The 22598-nt window shown below is 41.7% G+C and overlaps 1 protein-coding gene across 1 annotated transcript; it reads left to right on the top strand.

Moving 5' to 3' along the window:
* The first annotated feature begins 862 nt into the window (after positions 1 to 862).
* LOC118560161 lies at positions 863 to 5910 on the top strand. The gene is made up of 4 exons (XM_036130919.1): positions 863 to 943; positions 3315 to 3896; positions 3989 to 4102; positions 4566 to 5910. Exons 1-4 carry the CDS (start codon positions 930 to 932, stop codon positions 5461 to 5463), a joined length of 1608 nt encoding a protein of 535 aa, XP_035986812.1. The 5' UTR covers positions 863 to 929; the 3' UTR covers positions 5464 to 5910.
* Positions 5911 to 22598: the final 16688 nt, after the last annotated feature.

Consider the following 22598-nt stretch of genomic DNA (forward strand, 5'->3'; position numbering starts at 1 on the left):
CCTGTTGAGTTATATGTTAAGGGTTTAAGTTTATTAGATTCTTGTATCTGTTAGATCCGGTTTCTGTTAGGTTATCTTCTCACTGTAGTAGTTCGGTTATATCCTTGTTTTATGCTTGCCTTTCTTTAGTTCAGTTTATTTATTTTACTAGCGCACAGTTAGATTTAGTTAACTTATTGTCCTTTATTTATTTAGTCCTGTTATATCTTTTCTTAGTTTAATTAGATTCTTCTCCAAATTTGGTCCGTTCATTATCTTCTGCTAGGTACAATTTCCTGCCGTCTCATTACCCTTCACCTGGGTTGTATTCCTCGGTTCAGCTAATTATCCATCTGTTGTTTTCTTCCATCTCTTCCACTTTAAGTTTAATCCGCGGTCTTCATTCTGGATTCTACCGTGTTATGATCACTTCCCTGTTGCTGCTCCTTGTTCCTGTCATCCTATGATCCTGTTTCTTTAATAAACCACCATTAAGCTCAACCTGAAACTCCAGAGCTGTTGTCTGCACCTCAGTCCTGCACCAAACCTGACAATGTGTGATAATCTAAAACTGCAATTTATAAGAATTTACACTTTCTAGAACGTTTTATTTTCATACATTTTGTTTACAGTACAACAGATATCACTCCTTTTTTAAATTACTTTTGATTGTTACTCTTATTAAGGCTGTCAGGTGTAATTAACCTCAAGTCCAGAACATCCACCTTTTAGAATCTGGTTTCTGAGAAACAGGAAATGACCTGAGAGTGACTTTAAACCATGTCTACTACGTGCTGCGCCGAGGGTTTTTTCTTTTTTTAGATGTGGCCTACAGTAAAATAAATATGCAGAAACCGAAACTAAGCACCTTAGTTGACTTATAGGAAGATCCTCAACCATTAACTTCGAAAAGCAAGAAACAAGACTGTTTGCAGTGAGAAACCGACAAAATGCCTGGAGAAAGGTAAATAAAATAAATACTTTAATTTACTAAATGTATTGACATCCAGGACACCATAAGAAGGTACATGGAATAATGTCTGTTCACTTGGAATCCTTTAAATGAAATTTTTGTGAACTTATACATACATTTTATTTCAAGTCTTTCTCAGATCAGTTGTTCTCTCTACAAATACACAATATTTAGCTATTTTTTTATAGCTAGAGGAATATCTGTTCTCTTAGTGATCTTCAGGTTGAAAATTATGTATCTTCCCTTTATTGGTATTTTTAACATTACCAAATAAAGAAAAATAACTATTACATGTCCGTTAACTTCATAAATCCTATATCTTGCTGACAGTTTGTTCTAGTTTATAGTTTGTTCTAGATTACAGTTTAATTGGAGTTAATGGAGCTCACTGTACCTTTAGGATGATTAAAAGGCTTTTAGTCATGTATGCCATCATAGGAATCAGTGTGTTAATGGCAGCAAAAAAAGTATTCATTGTGTGATTATTTATTTTATTCCTAAGTCATTAACCTACAAAAACATTCATATTCCTAGACACCTTTGTTATTTCAGGGTAGGAAAATGTTTTAATCCTTTTCTTGGGTTGTCTAAGTAGCAAACTGTAATACTTCCATCTAAATCCAAAATGCTGCCCAGAAAATGTAAATTACGTCTTTACATTCTGCTACAAATATAAAAGGTGACTGTGGTGAAGATGTTAATGCAGTGAAGTTTACTGATAATTATCTTTTATGGTCTTTACCAGTATGTATAACATTGTTCAATATTGATCCATGACTGCAGCACCATTACCCCGTCTTGTCCTATACAAGCACGAAATACCTTTATTACTTTTAGTTCCGGCATGATGGTGATAAAAAAAATAACAGACCACATTGCACACAAGGATTAGGTCCAAGGTCTATGTTCTCATTTGCATCTAAACGTGTAAAGGACATTAATGCCTCAGTTAACAGCAGTGTGCCTGGCAGCAGAAGAACCCCAGGGAGCTTTCTGTGGCTGGGGGTCAGAGCAGCAGTCTGTGGGATTCAACTTCCCAGAATGCAAACGTTCTGCTCTAACCACCAGGCCACAACTCCCCCTGTCCTGTAATCTATTTTCAATAGATTTTTCATCTTGTCTTTGATCTATCATTAATTACATTTCCCTTTCTGCAAGCTATTAACTATGCTAAAAAGAATAATGAGACAATTTCTTTATATACCAAAGGTACACTATATTTCCAAAGGTATTAGTTCCACTGCCTTGACTCCCATATGAGCTGAAGTGACATCCCCTTCCTGATCCATAGGGGTTCAATATGATGTCGGTCCACCCTTTACAGCTAGAAGAGCTTCAACTATTCTGGGAAGGCTGTCCACAAGGTTTAGGAGTGTTTATAGGAATTTTTGACCGTTCTTCCAGAAGTGTATTTGTGAGGTCAGACACTGATGTTGGATGAGAAGGCCTGGCTCTCTGCTCTAAATTATCCCAAAGGTTTTCTATCTGGTTGAGATCAGGACTCTGCAGGCCAGTGAAGGTCATCCACACCAGACTCTGCCATCCATGTCTTTATGGACCTTGCTTTGTGCTGTGGTGTGGTGGAAGATGAAGGGTCCAACTCCAACTTGTTCCCACAAAGTTGGCAGGATGGAGTTGTTCAAAATGTCTTGGTCTGCTGAAGCATTCAGAGTTTATTTCACTGAAACTAAGGGGCCAAGCCCAGCTCCTGAAAAACAACCCCACACCATGATCCCCTCTCCACCAAACTTTACACTTGGCACTAAACAGTCAGACACCAGATACCGTTCTCCAGGGAACCACAAACCCAGACTAATCCATCAGATTTCCAGATGGAGAAGTGTGATTCTTCACTTCAGAGAATGTGTCTCCTTGGCTCTTGAGTCCAATTGTGGCGTGCTTTATACACCATCTGCATCCGACACTTTGCTTTGCACTTGGTGACGTATGACTTGGCTGCAGCTACTTGACCATAGAAACTCATTCCATTAAGCTCTCTACGCTGTTCTTGAGCTGATCTGAAGTTTGGCTGGTTTTTGTTACAGCTGTGTCTAAAAGGGTGAATCTGCCATTCTTAGTAAAATTTCTAATATATATTGTATTATCTGACCTTTCAAAATAAACTTTGAATTAAACTCACAAAACAGCAGTTTTGCACTTGGCTATGCAAAACTATGCAAGGTCCAGTAGATGGCAATAATACAATACATTTCCCTTCTGTTCCTAATAAAAACAAGCTAATCATGCAAGTATTCTGATCAAAATACTATTTATTGTGGTGTGGGGTGGTCAGAACTGCCTACCTTTGTTTGCTTATTTATTTTTGCATGCAATAATACAGTGACAATTTTCTGTCCTACAGGGAAAAGCTACAGCAGGTCCTGTGTCAGTACGTCACCCATACGCTGACCTACATGAAAACAGTAAAAGTTTTTTATGACCAGTTCTCTGAATGGAAGAAGAGACGACAGACAGAGAATGAAAACATGATGGAAATCAAAGAAAGGGCTGATGAAATTGACCCCACTTTCACAAAGTCAGAGGGAAAATGGGCAAAGTTTCGTAACCACGTGAAGAGCAGCTTCCAGATGAATGTAGAGAGCAAACTTGCAGAACTAGAAAAGGAGCTGGATGAAGTGTTGAAATACACACTGGAAGGTCTGGAGGAACTCAACACCTTCGTGGATGCAGTGGAGAAGCTGGCAGTGACTTCACTGCATGTGTTTACTGAGAACTTTGTTTTACGCCTGCCTGAGACGATCAGATTTGATGATGTTCAAGCTGTGATCATCGCTGCACGACAGATCTGCCCTCTCCTCCTGGAGTTCAAACGAGACGCAAAGTCCTTCTTTCAGCCTAAACTTTACAATGTGGAGGTGCTTACATACCAACTGAAAAGCTACATAGATACCACCGACACCATATGTCAGTCTCATGGCAAAAGGTACATTTATATTTGTATAATTAAACATTGAAGATGAACTGTGTTTTTGTTTTTAATTAAGGAAACTTAAAATATAACTTTGCCTTTTACAGCTTTAACTTCAACATTTGCTTGGGTATGTCAGAGGACATTGCTGTAAATCCTGGTCTGATTGAAAGTGACATGCACAAGATGATAAATCACATTAAGCAACTTGACAAGATCAGGTAAGTTTGTTATATTTTAATACATTCAGATTTTTCAGTGTTATTTTCAGTCATAACAAGTGTAAGTAAAATCGGCTGCTTTTAAAAGAAGTACACAAGATCACTTTCAGTCCACGTTGGTTTATTTATATAGTGTGAGCGGCTATCTGCTATGACCAAATGGGGGTTTAAGAAGAAACGTTCCTCTACAGATGTTGCCACTTAAATGGAGTGGAGGGGTTTCAGACTGATTATGAGAAGGGGGTCCTTGTTTTCCAGCTTTGGCCCCTTGCAGGGTCTTCAGTGCCCAATAGGTCTCCAGGAAGTGATCATATTAGGATCAAATCGTAGATCTTTAGGATCTTTCATATTTGTTATACTGAATACTGAATACTGAATGTTATACATACTAATTACAGACTATCTTGCCTGACATTCTTACTCTTTTGTTTTACTTCATAACAAAGTAAAATGTCTTCCACAGGATGGATGAGCACTTTTGGATGGAGTTCCTGTTCCAGAAAGTCTCCCCAGATTATTTCATCAATAGCGTTGATGGTCAGCTGTCCAAAATGCTACAGTTCCTTGACGAGCTGGAGGAGTGTGCTGTTAAGTTAGACAGTATGAACAAAGGAGCAAAGATCTCCAGTGTGACAGGCAGCTCAGTGGGAGCAGTGGGAGGTGTACTTTCCATTGTTGGCTTGGCGTTGAGTCCAGTTACTGCAGGAGTGTCTTTAGGGCTGACAATTGCGGGTGTGACGATGGGGGTAACAAGCGGAGTCAACAGTTTGGTAACCACCTTAACAGAGATTGGAGTTAATCATACTAATCAGAAAAAGGCAAATGAAGCCTTTCAAAGCTTCATGGAGGAATTCCAAAAGATCCAAGAATGTCTCAGTGAGGTGATGAAACAAACAACAGACATTCTGAAGCCAAAGAAGATAGATGTGGTGGTGGGAGTTGGGAAGGCTGTTAATAAAGTAGGTACAATAGCAAAGGGTGCTGATGCCATCGCTGATGCTGCTTGTGCTTTAAAGGCTGCAGGAGCAGGCAAGGCCTTAGATGTTCCTGAGATTGGTCAGGCAGCAGTTAAAGGGCCTCTGGCTCTCACCAAGGGGGCTAGAGCTGGTTTCATTGCACTTAATGCCTTCTTTATTGGCATGGATATCTTCTTTATCACCAAAGACAGCATGAGTCTGGCCAAAGGCAATGAGACTAAAGTCTCAAAGTTCCTCAGAGCCAGAGTTTCATTACTACGCTCTCAGGTGGAGTCATGGGAGAAGATTCGCAACTCTTTGTGTCAAAGCAAAAAGAACAATAAAGAAAACAGAAACTTCCTCCAAGAGCCTTTTTATCCAGGCATAAAGAAGGGATTGATCTAAAGTGCTCAAGAGAATAAAAGTGAAAGACTTGTCTGGTAGGCATTAAAAACAGTTAATCTGCCATAAGTATAAAAGTTTTTTACTGAAGTTGCAGACTATTTTACTGATATATTACAAAAGAAAAATTTAAAACCAATCAGTTTGACATACATTGCTAACATGGTAAGGCGTGTAACTTCCAGCGTTAATATGTTTGAAGAAATGAATAGTTTATCATTCTCGTTTACCTGCAAAAATGCGTTCACACTGAACGTGAACAAGGTGAATTTTTTGCGTTGTTCGCCTGCTGTTAGTTGCTTGACTTTTCAACTCTCTCTAGTAAACAGTTTGCACAGACAATGCAGCAAAATTTCACCCAGCTTGCTTCACCGGATCATCAAATAGGAGCATCCATACGTTTGCCGGTTTCTCTTGTCTGTTCAACTCACCGTGGCGCACCTTAATTTTACCAATGTTCAGATAGTTGAAATCGAGCAAAATTCCGCTTTGCACTAGTGACACATCTGCCACGCCAAGTCGTGCCACATGCACCATTAAAAATGCATCATTCCCATCACCGACCCCTTTACACCGAGATAACATATGAGTCACTTACTCTATTTACCTTCTTCATGTTCAGTGTGAACGCACCTTCAGAGGTAGGCCCCTAATGGTAAAACCTGTGGGTTTTTAAGAATTTGATTTGGTTCAACTGCTGTACATATGAGATTATTTAAAAAAACATGTATTCCCAGATCTGTATCCTAAAAGAATTTAAGTAGCTGTCATTTCAACGTCCTATTTTGTTTTATCTTTTATGATTTTTTTTCTTAATATTGCTCTTACTACCTGTACCCCTTTACAATTTCTGTGTTGTTTCTGTTATATTTTTCATAGCTTTAGCTGTGTTTATGCAAATGGCGAAAAAAAACTTGGCAAGGTTGTGTGTTTTAGCAAAATCTTTATTTAGTCGTGTTTTGTTCAAGTGTTTTATACAACTTTTAAAGCAAATCAGGAAATCAATGTTCTTTCTAAAATGTTATACTAATAAAAAAGCTTTTTTTGATTATGAAACAATTGCACTTTGATTTCCAAAGTTTCATGTTTTTTTACTGCTATTTCTTTCAACTTTTCTTTTCTTTTCTTTTCACATATGGGGTAGAAATAAACCATCTTCATGGGTTGTTTTTGTTTTTTTTTTTTTTGTTTTTTACAAGATGCTGCAACCACAGAATAGACGGGATTTGTTTAATGGACAAATTAAGCCTAAATAATCAAATAAGCTCTCCAAACATGCCCAATGAAAACCCAACAAATCGCATCTCAGCATTTTAAAACAAATTTTGCATATAAAAGGCAAACTCTGCAACTCCACTTCTGACTCTAAAAAAACTCAGCCCATTTAAAATAGATTTTGTACTCTTGGCTTTTGTCTTCAGAAATTAACACGATCATGTTTTAAAAATAATAATATTAATTAAAAAAATTGTATAACAAATAGGGCTGGGCAAGTTAACGCGTTAATTTCGCGTTAACTCATTAGACTATTAACGGCGATATTTTCTTTAACGCGCGTTAATGAAGGAGGTGTGTTTGAGGAGAGTGTATGATGGACAGTGGAGGATGAGAGGGTCTTTTAAGTGAGAAGGTGCATTACCGATTTTCTTGGTGATCACGTGTTCTGTCAGAACAGCATACGTTGTCAGATTGGCATACATTTCTTTATTGCACGTGTGCGCATGAACAATGGAGCGTTTTTCCCACATTTAAAGTTGAGCAGATCAGCATACCGACCAGAAAAAACAGAATACTTGACATTTTTTAAAGAGAAAATCTGTTTTGACCGTATTGCTACTTCCTGCCCGACACAAATGAAGATGCAGGGATGTTGACAGAAGAAGTGTCAGGATGCAGTTTTTGCTTACTGCATCCTGGACTATTTCTTGCACCCTCCTCCTCCTATAGAGCTCATTCCTGCACTGCACCTCTGATCATCTACACCTGCCGTTCCTAATCAAGCCTGGACTCGGTTCACCTGCCAACACCTCTGCATATAGTCTCCTCAGTCTGCTCTCCCCTGCCGGATCGTCTTCCTACCAACCTGGTTCTCGACCCAAACCACTCTCGCCCTATGGGACTGTCATCCTGACTCTCTGTCCCGTGGCTCTTGCTTCACTCAGCGGCTCTGGCTTCTCCTAACAACTCACTCACTTCTCTTCAACTCCAACCACCTCGAGGCGTCTTCGGATCCCACTCCAGGACACAGCCCTCAATATCCCTAGCTCTGCTCCACTCTGGTCCCTCTCCGTGGTTCACCCGCCCCCACGTTTCTCAGGGCGCCCAGGATCCTGTTCCCGGACGCAGCCCCTGAGTAACCCTCAGCGGCTAAGCTCCAGACGCACCTTGGAGGCTCACCTGTCAGCTTTCAGTCCCGCCCCGAGGCCCAGCTCGGATCCTGCTCTGAAGCGCAGCCTCCATCCTCAGGCTCCGCTCCTGTGTTCACCCACTGGTCTCCCGCTTCTCCCTGCGAGCTCCTGCTCTTGTCATGGTCACCTGTCTGCTCTGGTCCAGTAATGACTGGTTCTCCCCACCATAATCATATTCTTTAATAAAGTGCTTTAATCTGTAACTCTGTGTATGGCTGAATTCTGGCTCGACTCTCAAAAACATGACAAGACGCCTCAAAAAATGAAACCAAATTATGCCATATTAACTTGAAATCCAAGTTGGTTTTAGTAGTAGAAAACATTTGTGTGGTATTTTGAATTTGGTTTGATTTCTTTCACGTTTAAAATCATAAAAAAAAATCATATTGTTAGACAGAAATTAACAAATCAGGATGTCATACGGCTAATAACTTAAAATGTATGATAAATATGAAAGAATCAATTTGTGCTACGCATATGCCAATCTTATAATGAATGCTGTTCTGAGCGAAACTGGGCAGAGAACAGGGGAGATGTGTTCGTGTTTACACATGCTCATCAGCATCCTTGCAGTGCTGTTATGCACATGCAGAACTTTTTGTATGTTTTTGCCTCAGATTCCGATGAGAAGTGTTGTAATAGCCCAAGTCTGGAGGAGACAAAGACATGGATGTTTTTCTGCATCAGAGAGTGTGGGTTGCAGTTTTGCAAAATTTCAGATCTGTAATAATTAATTCTTACAGATATGTTTGATATGACTTTTGAAGGTGAGTTGTGGATCAAAAATAACACAGAGACTGGTGACTGTACTGGAAAGAGAAATGTTCTGGCAAGAAAAAGCAATACTGTGATTTTTTTTTTCACAGTACTGCAATTTTTTCACAGGTTTGAATCACTTCTGTTTTTGAGCTGTTATAAGTGTTATAAGTATAGAAAGAGAAGAGAATAGTTGTACCACTAGCAGTGGCGGCTGGCCCATAGAGGGCGCTCGGGCGCTGCCCTCCCTAGATGTGGAGGGAATAAGTCAAAATATATTTAGATTTCAAAAGTATTATTTTGGGCACAGGCAGTCGTATAGTTAAATTGTGGTGACCCCCCCCCCCCTCCCACTTGGGATTTTTGGATGTGAATGTTATGTGGGAATGTGTGTACAGCGTCCTTTTTTGTGTCTGTGTGTGGTGAGTGGGGCACTAGGGAGGGATGGTGTGAATGAGTTTTTTTTTTTTTTTTCAGCTTCGGGTCCGGTCCGCTCCGTCTCCCAAGATCATCTCAAGTCTCCGATAGGTGCGGAGCCCATCCCCCCACGTCCTGCCCTCCTCCGCTGCGTTGGCAGGCGCCTTGGCCCTCTGGCGCGTTGACGGTCCTCGGGTTTGGGGCGGGTTCCTGGGTGGGCGCCGGCCCATTCCCGGCGGTGGCTTCGCGGGGCCTGGGGCCGCGGGGGCGGGGCGCCCCTGGGGCCTCTGGAGGGGTGGGGGGGGGCCCCCAGGGCCCATGGCCAGGACCATTTCAGCGCGGCTGGCTGCCTGAGGAGCCCACAGGCTCGTCCCCGCGGCTCTTGGGGGCGTCGGCATTGCGGTGGCTGGGGGATTTCCTCGGGGTCGTCTCTACTCTTTCCTTGGGGGGGGGGGGGTTGCAGATTTCCTGTGGTGGCCCCTCTTGGGCGCCCTGCTTTGGGGGCCCCTTTGAGAGTCCGGGGTTATGGGTCCCCTGACTCCTGCCTCTGTGCTCGGGGAAGGTGGGTCTTCGGTTCTCCACAATCACTATAAAGCTATTTCCTTCTGGATAATTTTCACCTAAACTAGTGCACTCTCACAATCTCCCACAGGTGCTGGGTCCCAGGTATTAAATGTTCACTTATATACAGAAAGCCTATAATTTATTTATTCATTTTCTTTCACTTTCTTTTTTCAGGTATCACATTACACATGTCAGCTTACATAATAATATATATGATTTAGCAATGGCATCTAGGTGTTATTAGAGTGTATCTGTTGCTTTATGTCTGTTGGTTGTGCTGTTCTTTTTGTGTCTCTTTCCAGGTGATGGAGCAGACAGAGGAAGTTTTATCATTCTCTTCCTTTTATCTCTTCTTTCTTTCACCTCTTCTCTTTCTTTTTTTTCTCTTCTTGTTCTTCCTTTACTCTCCTACTTTCCCATTGTAGTGTCCATATAATTTGAAATTCTCCCTGCAGGAATCACAATAAAGCTATTTACATGCACAAATCAAGCGGAGCATTATGGCGAAAGCTGTTTGCTCCACTTGTGAAAGCAAAATCTGTTGAGCTCTATTTGGCATTAAGATATAAATTCTTATTGCCACATTGCTAGACAGGAAACTGGAAAAAAAAAAAAAAAAAAGATTTCAAAAGTATTATTAATGTCAGTTTTTAATTAATAGTATGTGGATACATGTAATATGAATTATTAAAACACTTCTACTAATTGACTCTACCAATTGACTCTCATTTAACAGTGCATTTCCACCAACAGAACGTAGCATTTCTCCCGTAGGGCTGTCACTCAAAGCGCCCCACAAGTGTAGCGAAATAACCAATCTTATAATGTTGCTAGGGAAAATGTATAAATATTTGGCCAATCAGCATCGCCAAAATGAATGGCTTTGGGGCTACTGGAGTCATAGTCCTTGCTGCAGAGTGATATAGATATATGGCAAGCCGTTTTAACATAAAGTAATGTAGCTAGCAGTCAGTCAGGCAGTGACGTAGAGATTACGGCGACGACGACAGAGAGAGAGAGACAAACTTTTGTCATGTGGTAAGTGAGTTTGAATATTGGGATTTTGGAAGGTGCTGTGAACATTGTATCAGGTACATAATTTTGTCAGCTGATAATTTGTTTTCATATTTTGAAATTCTGTTGTGTTTCTGTTGTGTTGTGAAACCCATTGTGTCATTGTGAAACTGTTTGGCTGAAGATTATGGCAGTACAATATGGTTTACTGGTGACAAATAGTGAATTTTAGTGTTGTATTTAATACTTTTCCTTTCCAAAATAAGACCTAATATAGCTGTAAATGGTTGAATGTATCTGTAAGCTGCTGATTCTGAGAAGGGAATTAAATGCTTTGTGTGGAATCGTAGTAATTTTCCAACTTTTAATTTGATTGCATGTACTGGGTTAGGCAGGGAAATCTATTGGCCAGCCCCACCAAGATTTTTTTTCACCAGCTGCCACTGACCACTAGCACTTAAACTTTAAAATCACTTTAAGTAGAAACTGTCAAAGGGGGCTGCGAAGTGGTGCTGTTGCCTTGCAACAAGAAGGTCCTGTGTTCGAGTCCAACCCTGGGTCTTTCTGCATGGAGTTTGCATGTTCTCCCTGTGCATGCGTGGGTTCTCTCCGGGTACTCCAGCTTCCTCCCACAGTCCAAAAACATGACTGTTAGGTTAAATGGCTTCTCTAAATTGTCCTTAGGTGTGAGTGTGTGCGTGAATGGTTGTTTGTCCTGTTTATGTGTTGCCCTGTGATAGACTGTCCAGGGTGAACCCCGCCTCTCGCCCAGTGAATGCTGGAGATAGGCATCAGCAACCCTGCGACCCCATGAGGGATTAAACGGATCAGAAATCCTTGGATCACCTAATCGTAACCTTTAAACAGTTCCTCAAACACATTTCAGGACTCAAGGAGAAGCACTCATTAAATTGAATATGATGATTTTGTTGTTCAAGGAGTTTTGAACCTCTGGATATTCTCCCAAAACTAATTTGTTCATTGAAATAATTGAACTGACCAGTCTGTCATTATCCTGCATGACTGTACATATAGGAGATATTATTTTTGTTTCACACTCCCAATATAACACAATACTGCACTTGAATACTGTGTCTGAATCTCATTAAGCACAAATTCAACCTTCTCCTAGAGCTGAGCTTAAACCATCTGATTCGGCAAAATGGTTATTGCTAACAATACGTACAAATACTAGTTGTCATGGTTTAGTTTGGTCTGGCTTTTTTCCTGTTATTTTTCAGTTCCTCCTCTCACTCAGCTCACTCTTCACTTCCTCAGCAATCTGTCACACCTGTTGGACACTAATTAGTGAGAACTCACTCCGCCTGCCAGCCTCCCTACAAAAGCCTCCCTGAGTCTTCTCTTCCCTGCCGGTTCGTCATCAGTCTACACTCACTTCACTCCACGTCAGCCTAGTTTGCTCCCTGTTTAGCTTCTGGATTTTCTGCCTCCTCTGTGCTTCAAGTTTGCCCTCAGCTCTGTTGCTGGACTGTCTGCTATCCTTGTACTCCAGCAGCCCTGCTCTCCCTAGAACTGTCTCGCTCGGCATCCCTGGTCTGACAACAGCCCTGTAGCTCCAAGACCTCTCTCCGATCGTTCAGCTCCTGCTCCCACCTCCTGTTCCAGTCCAGAACAGCCTCTCTGGTTTCCTCATCCACTACTCATCTTTCTTTCAATAAACTCTCAGTATAAGCTCCTTGTGTGGTGTGCATTCTGGGTTCATCAAGAAAAATTCATGACACTAGTAGAAAGGTAACAAGCAGATACAGAGTTTACCTTCATATGGTCTAACAAACTACTGTCTGTTTGTTCTTCCTTAAACATTTCCACATGGGCTGACCAGCTCTGTCCCAGATGGGATGTTTTCTGGCTGCTCCTCCTGAGCTACCTGGATGGTGGTCACCGCTAAGGGACGCAACAAAAACGCAGAGATCGCCCTCTTATCTTCGGGCTTAGTGTAGATTTTACGTTTTGGCACGATTTGTCTCGTTTCTGTCGTCAGGAGAAGTTGTTTATGAAATTTGCCCACAAAAACGGCTCTTTAATGGTCAGATTTCCACCAATAACAGCGCTTAATCTGAACGCGTCACAGAACAACAGACCAATGAGAAGCAAGTCTCATGATAAAATATCACGAGATGACAGAACGTGGAGATTTCGCTGGAAAACAATGGCGTCTGAAAATTTTGCACTCATGTGAGAAACAGCAAAGAAACGCCTTAGATTTGAAAATAAGACTTAATTGATGCCTACGGTCGTTTCAATTAGGCCATTGAGCATAGCTAAAAAGCACCCACAATGCTTTGCAACAGGCCTTGAAAATCGAGCACTTGATCCATACATTGCTCTCATATGTTAAATAAAACTGAATGCCAGTATCCTCAAAAGATTATTTACTTTTGTTCTGGGGTTGATTTGTACATTTATCACCAAAATACGAACCCAGGATGATCCATTCTGGTAGTGACCATAATTCTCTCTTTAAAATCTTAAATATTTTTTATGTTAAATGAGAAAGCAATTTGTGTGAGGTGTCTTAAGTTAAACCCACAGGTGTACCTTCACTGAACTCATCGTGAGAATCAACCTGACAAACTTAAATAGCTGTGGCATCTTTGTCAGGGCTTTCCAAAACTGTTTAGAGGCATCTCATGATAAATCTTGAATTACCCTAACTGTTCCAAAACAGAAGAGGTATTGTCTGATTTCATGTCCTGGAGCATTAAAAAGGTTAGATGTGTTAAGATTTATGCTCTGCTTTATGTTTTTATTCCACAGATGTGTAAAGGGAAGTGATGTATGAGTCGGTTTTGTCACGTGTTATGGCTAATAAAAGCCGAGTGCAGGTGGGTCGGGGGTGCCTCGCCCCTCCTCTGTCAGAGCACAAACACAATTACTGTGTGGATAATGGGCCTAGCTGCTGTGTAGCCACTTCTGCTAACAGGTTAATGTGCCCAGATACACACAGAGACCCAAGTGAAGAGTACCAGAAGAGCAGGTGAACCCCCGCCAAGAAAAGACGCAGCACACTGCGTGCCCGGCGAGGATCAGCAGAGAGGAAGCGAAAGAGAAGCTTTGAGAAAGCTTCCTGGAGAGGAAGCGAAAAGTCTTCAACTACGAAAAACAAGTCCAGTTGCTTTGTTTTTTATTTTTTTTGGTATGCCATATTTATTTATAAAGCACTTTAGAAGAACAAATGTCAACAAAGTGCTGTACATGTACAACTGAAAATAACTAAAATTAAAATAAATAAAACACAAATTAAAATAGACAAACAAGATAGTTCAAAACAGTAACAAATTTTAAAAAGTTAAAATAAATAAAAATAGTCAACCTTTCCGGATGTGCAAAATGCTTCCACAAACAAATATGTTTTAAGAAAAGTCTTAAACTCTGGCAGAGAGGAGGCAGATAAATCCACAGCCGTGGAGCCGCTACAGCGAAGGAACGATCTGTTAGTTTCCGTTTTGATTTCGGGACGATAAGAAGCTGCATGTTGGCAGACATTAGGGAGCGGACAGGTGAATGGGAGTGCAGCAGCTCAGAAAGGTAAGGGGAGCCAAACCATTAAGAGATATAAAAGCAAGTAAAATAAATAAAATTCATCCTAAAACATGCAGGAAACCAATGAAGGGACTTTAGGATGGGGGTAATGTGCTCAGACCTCTTTGTTCCAGTTAAAAGTCATAATGCAGCATTTTGCACAACCTGCAGGCGCCTGATGGACGCCTCACTAACCCTAAAATATAATGAGTTACAGTAATCCAGCCTGGATGTTAGAAATGCAGGAATGACTGTTTCAACAAGCTGCCCTGATATAAATGGCTTTATTTTAGCTAACTGCCTCAGATGAAAAAAGCTTAATTTAACAACGGCCTAATCTGGCTCTCAGGTTTAAGATCAGCATCCACCTTTAATCCCAGATTGGTGATAACTGGCCTAACAGATTATGTCAGAGAACCCAGATCTAAATTTTCAGGTGTAAGGTGTGCCGCCAAAACCTTCACTGCTGCTTTCTGCTCAATAAAGTGTAAAAAGTTTGAAGTCACATTAAGTTAATTTATCTTCTGATGTTGGTTGCTGAAGCTAACAGACAGAATTCATGTCGACCTGAAAATGATTAAAAAATGCATGTTGGGATGATTAGATTATCTTTTTTTTAATGGACTATTTATTAAATGTAAACAAACGTATGAAATTTTGGTTTACGTTGTTTTACTTAAAATGTATGAAAATACCAAATGTTTAACTTGCTTCTTTTTCTTCTTTCAGATGAGGAGAATTAGTGTGAAGTTTGACCAAATCAGCCGGCATCATACTTTAAAAACCACAGTTTAATTCCCTTTCAACTTCAATAAAGGCAACAAGTTGGACAAATTGGTTCATTGACTCACTTTCTTTTCATATCTTACAGAAATTTATGAAAGACTCAACCTACCACTACAGGTTGAGCCTATTATAAGTACAAATATAACTCCTTAATTAGTGTTAATATTGTTTGAGTTCACTAAACCAGCTTAATAGCCACTTGAAAACCAAATGTTTGTCTAAGCCTGAAACAACAAAGGTAGGCTGGGCTCTCTCCCACGGTGAGCAATCTCCTCCTGCTGCTCCACGCCTTATCTTGGCAGACCATGACTCCATCTGAATACCCTTAAAAAAAGCTTTGACTGGACCTTTCATCAGGTCAACAGTGAGATCTCTCTCCTGGGGAGTAAAGGAGCTTCGGCTGCTGTGCTGAGTTCAGACCGCCTTTACCTCTGACGTCGTTACATGATGGAAACACATGGATGATGTGAGTTAAATCCGAGGCTACAACCTTCCCAAAATGAACTACTAGGTGCACAATCTCTTCTCTCCGAACATTTTTGGTTAATTTCCATGAGATGGCTGTGCTGATGCATCATGTCATGCAAAGGATTGTGGGATACCTTAAAACTAGAGCTGGTAATCCTGGTCAGAAACACTTTTTGTTATACTGAGTAAAATCGTCGTTCCATCCTGAAAGTAGTAAATACTTTATGTATTTCCACAAAGGAGGAGTTTAACAAATAGACCTCAGGTAAGGTCAGAGTTAACACCACCAAAAGAGACTTCTTCTCCTGTCTCTTGGTGATTGCTGAGGCGCCTCCACTGATTGGTTCATAACACTGTTGCACATAACACATCTGGCTTCTGTTCTGGTCTTTTAAAAGTATTTCTACCCCATAAAAGTATTCACACCACTCTGAAACTCTCAAAACATTTCTATGTTTTCCTCTGTGATCAGTTTTGCTTTGACACAGAGAGTTGCAGAGCTTCTCCGTCGCCTCTATCTCTGAGCAGCTCTGACTCTGAAGAACTTTGAGACCACAGCAATAAAGAAGATATCCATGCCAAGAAAGAGAGCATTGGCTGCCATGAACCCAGGTCTTGCCCCCTTGGAGAGAGCAAGAGTTCCTTTAAGTGCTGTTGGACTAATACTAGGAACATCTGAGGTCGCCTCTTCCAGACAATCCTGGACACTGAACACCATCCATGAATCTTTTAAAGCCTGGTAAAAAAACAGTTCCTGGTTTGTTTGTCCATTGAGAGTAATGGAAAATGCTTTAAGTAATAATACTGTTATTACTGAAGGTGGGGCCTTATCTGACTTTATCCACTTTAGCCCTGTTTTGCATGTCACTATCAGGTAATCCGCATTCAACAGCAACATCCTGCGTCAACTCCATGCAAATATCAATATTGTGGCTGTGGAAAACAGTATCATCATGTTTCTTTAAAAAAAAAAAAAGTTTAATTTAAAAAAAAAATTATTTCTACTTCAAAACCACAACACGGTTGTTGTTAAAGATGAGTTTACCCAGCTGCAAGGTTTTCAAATATTTTCTATGTGTTTTTAATGTGTTTTTCCAACTGATAAACAAACACCTCCACATTTTGTTTTCTGGGAACAAAGAAGGCCTTTTCCTCTCTTTTGACCTCCAGCAGCAGATCAGTCGTGCAGATTCAATCGGGGCCTGAACGTCATCAAAGCTGATCTGTTCAGACAGGAATAATATCTGGTTCTGAGTGAAGGCAGCAAGGTGACAGCCAGCTTCTCCACTTCATCCAAAAAGTTTTTTTTTTTTTTGTTTTTACTTGCCCTCTGACTCACTGAAAGAGGAGTCAACTATGTCTGCCATTTCTTGGATATTACTCATTTTGTGGTTATCTGCAATTCTTCCACCCAGAGAACTTCTTGCAGAAATCGCTCACAGCTACGATGTCAGGTAGCGTATCTGTGACATTCTGACACAAGGCCCTCTGTGGTTTCCATCTGTAGAAACAAAATGTTAATATGCATGAAAGTAAAACTTCTTAAGCCTCCTACAAACAAGGAGGGAGAAAAATTAAAACTGGTGCCTTGCTTTACCTATTCCAACACATCTTGCTCCTTTGCGTCTTCAGCTATCAATAAAAGGCAAAGTAATCTGTTAAAGTGACGTTAATAAAAATAGCATCTGCTGTTTATCTGATGTCATCTTGTTGTATTTGCAGAATGTGCACTAAAGCTAAACATCCAGGTTCACTGTGTTCATATCAAGAGCACAAGTCGGTCCCCCACAGATGTTGCCAGAAGAACACACTGGACTTGTAGCAACAAGAGTCTGATGTAATTTATTTTATGAATTTATTGTCTCGTAGTTGTGAGGAAGTTTGGTTGACTCTTTTCTCACAAGGTTGCTTCAGTAAATTTAGGTCAACTGGAAGTCTTCTGCACAGCTCTCTGAAGGTCCCAGAAAAGCATTTTTATTGAATTTAAGGTCTGAAACTCCTTTATTGTCCTAAAATGGGGGAATTTGGGATTTCCCCATGACATTCTATTTCAACCATTTTAACAGAAATTATTTTATGTGTTTGGAAGTTCTACTCAATGTCTGCAAGGTACCCAGGTAGTTTTGCTAAAAAAAAAGAAAGCATCCTTCACCACTGTGCTTGATGTTCACACCTAAGGGCAATTTAGGGACACCAATTAAGCTCACAATCATGTTTTTGCACTGTGAGGACCCAGAATGCACATGGAGAGCATGCAAACCTGCCTTCCACCAAGAAGGTCCTAGGTCACGCCTAAATTAGTCCGTGAGCGTAACGGTGCTACGTGCTAAGCGAACAGTACTACACGGATGTTTGAGAGCAACATAAAGCTCATGGGCATTATGCATATTTTTTCTCACATTGCTGTGCAGATCAGCTGCTGTATGTCCTCAGAAAATTGAGGAAATACATTGATCTTGTTTAACAGAATATTGCATTTTTACCTGAACATGCCATATTATCAATAATTTTGCAAAACTCTGGCTTTATTCTTACTTCTTTTTTTACTTTTCTGATAAGTTCATTCTCTGTTGCTTTATAACTAACTTTAGATCCGAGTAGCTTGTTTTTTCATTGCTCATTTAGTTTGTAACACAATGTATTTTTGCCACTGTCAAGCCCAAATTTGTTAAGACAAAAAGGAATTTCTTATTTTATCTTATCTTATCTTATCTTAATAAGCTCCAGTAACAGTGATCCTGTTGTGCAACATCTCAGAATCCTTTTTCCTTTGAAGGGCTTTTTCCTCCAAGAATGTTTCTGCACACAAACAAAACCATATGTGGTTAATTTAGCGAAATCATGCAGCAGCTTGCAGCTCTTTTTATTAGATAAGTAGTGTTGATTCAGCAGTAACTATTTAATCTACTTGTCCTGCTGCTGCCTGACAGATTGTCTCCCACTTTCACTTTGAAAGTAAGCTGGTAGGCAGGTAGCTTGGAAGTTCTGAAACAAATCTTAGAAATGTTCGATTGAAACTGCTTCTCCAGACTGTTTATCCACAAGTCTCATCAGAGTATGCAAACTCATCATTTCCCATTAGGTTTTTCTTTCCCCCAGTGTCCTGTCTAGCAACGTGTCCATAAGAATTGTTGTCTTAATGCCAAATAGAGCTCAACAGAGTTTGCTTTCACAAGTGCAGCAAACAGCTTTTGATATAGTGCTCCGCTTGATTCATGCATGTAAATAGCTTTATTGTGATTCATGCAGGAGGTAATCACGTTATGTGGACAATGGGAAAGTAGAAGAGTAAAGGAAGAACAAGAGGTGAAAGAAAGAGAAGATAAAAGGGAGAGAATGATAAATCGTCTTCCGTCTGCTTCATCACCTGCAAAGAGAGATGTAAAAAGAACAGCACAACAAACAGATATAGTATAACCGATACAATAAAGTAACACCTTGATATTATTGCTGAATTATATGTACTATTTAAAACTAACATGTATAATGTGATAGCTGAGACAAAATAAATATTTAAATAAATAAATGATGGGCATTCTGTATAGAAGTGAACACTGAGTACGTGAAACCCAGCACCTGTAGGTGTTTGTGAGAGTGCACTTGTGTATGTAAAATTTATCCCAAAGAAAAATGCTCAATAGTGGATGTGAAAAACCAAAGACCTGCCTCCCCAAGCACCCAGGTAGGCGCCTAGGGACCCATAACCCCAGACCCCCAAAGGGGCCCCCAAAGCAGGGCGCCCAGGAGGGGCCAACACAGGAGATCTGCCCTCCCCCCACCAAGGGAAGAGGAGAGACGGCCCCGGGGAGATCCCCCAGCCGCCGCAATGCCGAAGCCCCAGGAGCCGGGGGGGCTGCGCTGTGAAACCGGCCATGGGCCCTGGGCCCCCCGGGCCCCAATCCACCTTACCTGCTCAGTCCCGACCTCCCCCCCCCCATCCCGGACCAGACGCCCCCGGTCCAAGCCCCCCAGGGTAGGGGGCCAACATGAACAACCGCACGAGCCACCCAACCAAAACCCCCCCCCCCCCCCCCCAAATACCTGAGCCCACTCCTTCCCCCTCCTTCTCCTAGCCACCCCTCCCCCCATCCCTTTAGGGGAGAGCAGAGGCGTCAGCTCCAGTCCCGGCAAGCCACCTGGGCCCCACGACACAATCCCCCCCTCCCCCACAGACCTCGGACCCGACGGCCCGTCTCTCCTCCAGGCCCCAGACTCCATGCGGCAATAGGAGAGCGGGGGTGTGGAAAAGACCCCGATCCTCCCTACGCCTGCTCAGATGTTGTGTTGTTGTGTGTTGTTCTTAAGTTGTGTTTAAAACTGGGAGTGCCGAAGGGGGTGCCCGGCACAGTCCACCCCCCTCCGGAAGGTAGCTGGTGGCCAGCGCACCCCCTCCAAGCAACTGCCCAGAACCCTCAATGTCTGAATGCGAGAGGGGGTGGAGGGAGCCATCTGAGGTGAGGCTCACTCACATGAGCCCCCCCCCCCCGATGTCTTTACCCCCACCCCCCTATACAATGGCCTACATGTATAGGCGTTGAGAAAATAATGTTTTGAGTGAAGTGTCTAAAATGTATCATAAAATTGGGGTGAGGGACGTCATCACAAAGTGGCAACCTCCAGTACTGTCCCCCTCCCCCAAGGTCCTACATGTGTGGCAGCAATGAAGGAGCAGGCAGAGGGAGGAGTCCAGGGATGGGGAGAAAAGGACTGGGGAGCCTGCTGCACTCCCAGGGAGCCAGCTCCCCTACTGACTCCAATAGGCAGTCCCGCTCCCCAAGAGCCCACCCAGAGAAGGGGGGCCCTGCCCAGCTGCACCACCGTTAGCCCGGGGGCCAGGGATAGGCCCCCGGGCTACGGGGGTCCGCGGGCCCGTGAGCAACCACCACCAGGACCAACACCTCGACCCCCCCCCCAACAACCCACCAAACCTTAAGAAAAAGCCATCCAGACCCCCCCCCCCACTCTGACGAAACGCGCCACCGGAGGACGGCACGGACCAGAACCGAGATAGGGGTCCGTACACAGAGCCCTCCAAATGTCCACATCCACCCACCACCCCCACTAACATTCAAACAACTCACCATACATACCACAACCCCAATCCTACCCCAATAGACATCCAGGCTGGGTTAATCCCCCACTCCCCCTTCCTCCCCTCCCCCCACTAGCAGAGTGCCAACCCAAGGAGGTGGGGAGCATCTGCCATGAGATGTTAATGTCCATGCCCCCCTACCAGCTCAACCAGGCCCCCTAGCACACGTGAGGTCCCGTGCCGTGGCAGACACCCGGGTGCACACCGGCCCAGACCCCAAGCGGCATTACCCCACGGGACCTGAACCCCCCGAGGGCGGCACACCCCAGGGAACCCGGGCTCCCAGACCCCACCCCGGACCACCCCAGCGGCAGCACAGTTACCAGGTCAGTAACCCACGTCCGTCACAGTGGGAACTCCCCAAGAGCACCGCAAGAAGCCCAGAGAGATCGATCGGAATGCGGATGTGGATGCAGGATGCTGTCTCAAGATTAATATGATCTAGCAAAAGATCTCTATACTTATTAATACTGAGATTTTCCTTACTTTTCCAATTCATGAGGATAGTTTTCTTTGCGATACACAAGGCAGTGAAAACCATGTATTTTTTTTTTTCCAGAGGGCCTTTCCTCAAAGTTACCAGCAAGCAAACTGATGGGGAAGGTGAATTTTTACAACTCACTTTGATAAGTCCTTACATATCTGTGCCCAGAACCTCTGGACTGGTGTGCATAACCATAATGCATGAATATAATTATCAGAATGATTGCTTATGCAGTGTGGACAAATATTAGATTGTGCCAAACCCATCTTGAATAATCTTTGACCTGTATAGTGTTACTCTGTGAAGGATTTTGTATTGTATTAGTTGTAAATTGGGGTTTCTTGTCAATTTGAAAGTTCTTAGACATATTGAGTTCAGATGTTTTGTTTCAAAGCTGATTGATAAATCCTCTTTCAATTTCATAATAGGAAGAGATTTTGACTAATCTATTTTTAATCAGTGCCCTGTATGATTTAGACAGTCGTTGGGGGGGGGGGGGTTAGGGTTAAATCTAGAAGTCTAATATATTAGTTGGGATTTGTAAAACACCAATATGCTTAAATTTATGTCTAATTATAAATTTGATTTGTTCATATTCTAAGAATTTATTTTACTAATGTCATATTGCATTTTTAATTTGGCCAAAAGTGATAAACTCGGTTCCATCAAGTAAATGTTCCATGTATTCAATACCTTTTATTCTTCCAATATGTAAAGTTTATCATATTATTATTTTGTAGGATGTCAGGGTTATTCCAGGTGGGTATCCCATTCTTTTTTAATCCGGGGGAAGAGAATCTGTAGGGATTTAAAAGAGAACTAAAACTGCAGGGTTTTCATTTTCTGAAAACAAACCCACAAATTTATAGTTTCTAGTGGCCGTCTTCAGAAAACTAAAATGCTGTTTTTTTTTTTGTTTCTTTTTAGAATTTCTCTATTTTACTTTGAAATTATAATCCTTTCATTTACTTTCAGTTACTGAATAGTCTAAAAAAATAAAGAGGGATTTATCTCAACTTAATTAGAGTTACTCATGCAGCAAACCTAGAAAAACAATAGGCAGGAGTAAGGCAAGTTTATTTATAAAGCACTTTTCAGTAACAAGACAATTCAAAATGCTGTACATGAAAAAAACTGAGGAAGAAAAGTGTTACAGAGGAAAGTTACATTGCATTAGAATAGTAGCAGCAGGTCAAGACAAGTTGGACTATAAACTTCAACATTAACATTTAAAGGCAGATCTAAACAAACAGGTTTTTAACCTTTATTTATAGGAATTCAGGTTTTCAGCACTTTTACAGTTTTCCGACATTTTGTTTCTGATAAGTGGAGCACAAAAACGAACTGCTGCTTCTCCGTGTTTGGTTCTGGTTCTAACTCAAAAATGTAAGAAATGTTTTCTGACTCGGTCACATTCTGAAATGTCTGATAATTTTTAGACAAGTGCTTTTCTATTCAATTTTTCAATTCAATTTTATTTATATAGCACCAATTCATGAAACATGTCATCTCGAGGCACTTTACAAAGTCAAAATCAATCATTATACACATCGGTCAAAATTTCCTATATAAGGGAACCACAAGCAGCATTCACTCCTGGAGAACT

Source organism: Fundulus heteroclitus, unplaced genomic scaffold (assembly GCF_011125445.2).
Source record: "Fundulus heteroclitus isolate FHET01 unplaced genomic scaffold, MU-UCD_Fhet_4.1 scaffold_392, whole genome shotgun sequence".
Lineage (NCBI taxonomy): Eukaryota > Metazoa > Chordata > Actinopteri > Cyprinodontiformes > Fundulidae > Fundulus > Fundulus heteroclitus.

Bases quoted from the DNA above. Each gene is read 5' to 3' on its own strand.
- LOC118560161 (XM_036130919.1), top strand. The intron at 3,897-3,988 runs GTACATTTATAT...TGCCTTTTACAG, and splicing joins TGTCAGTCTCATGGCAAAAG to CTTTAACTTCAACATTTGCT. The intron at 4,103-4,565 runs GTAAGTTTGTTA...TGTCTTCCACAG, and splicing joins AAGCAACTTGACAAGATCAG to GATGGATGAGCACTTTTGGA.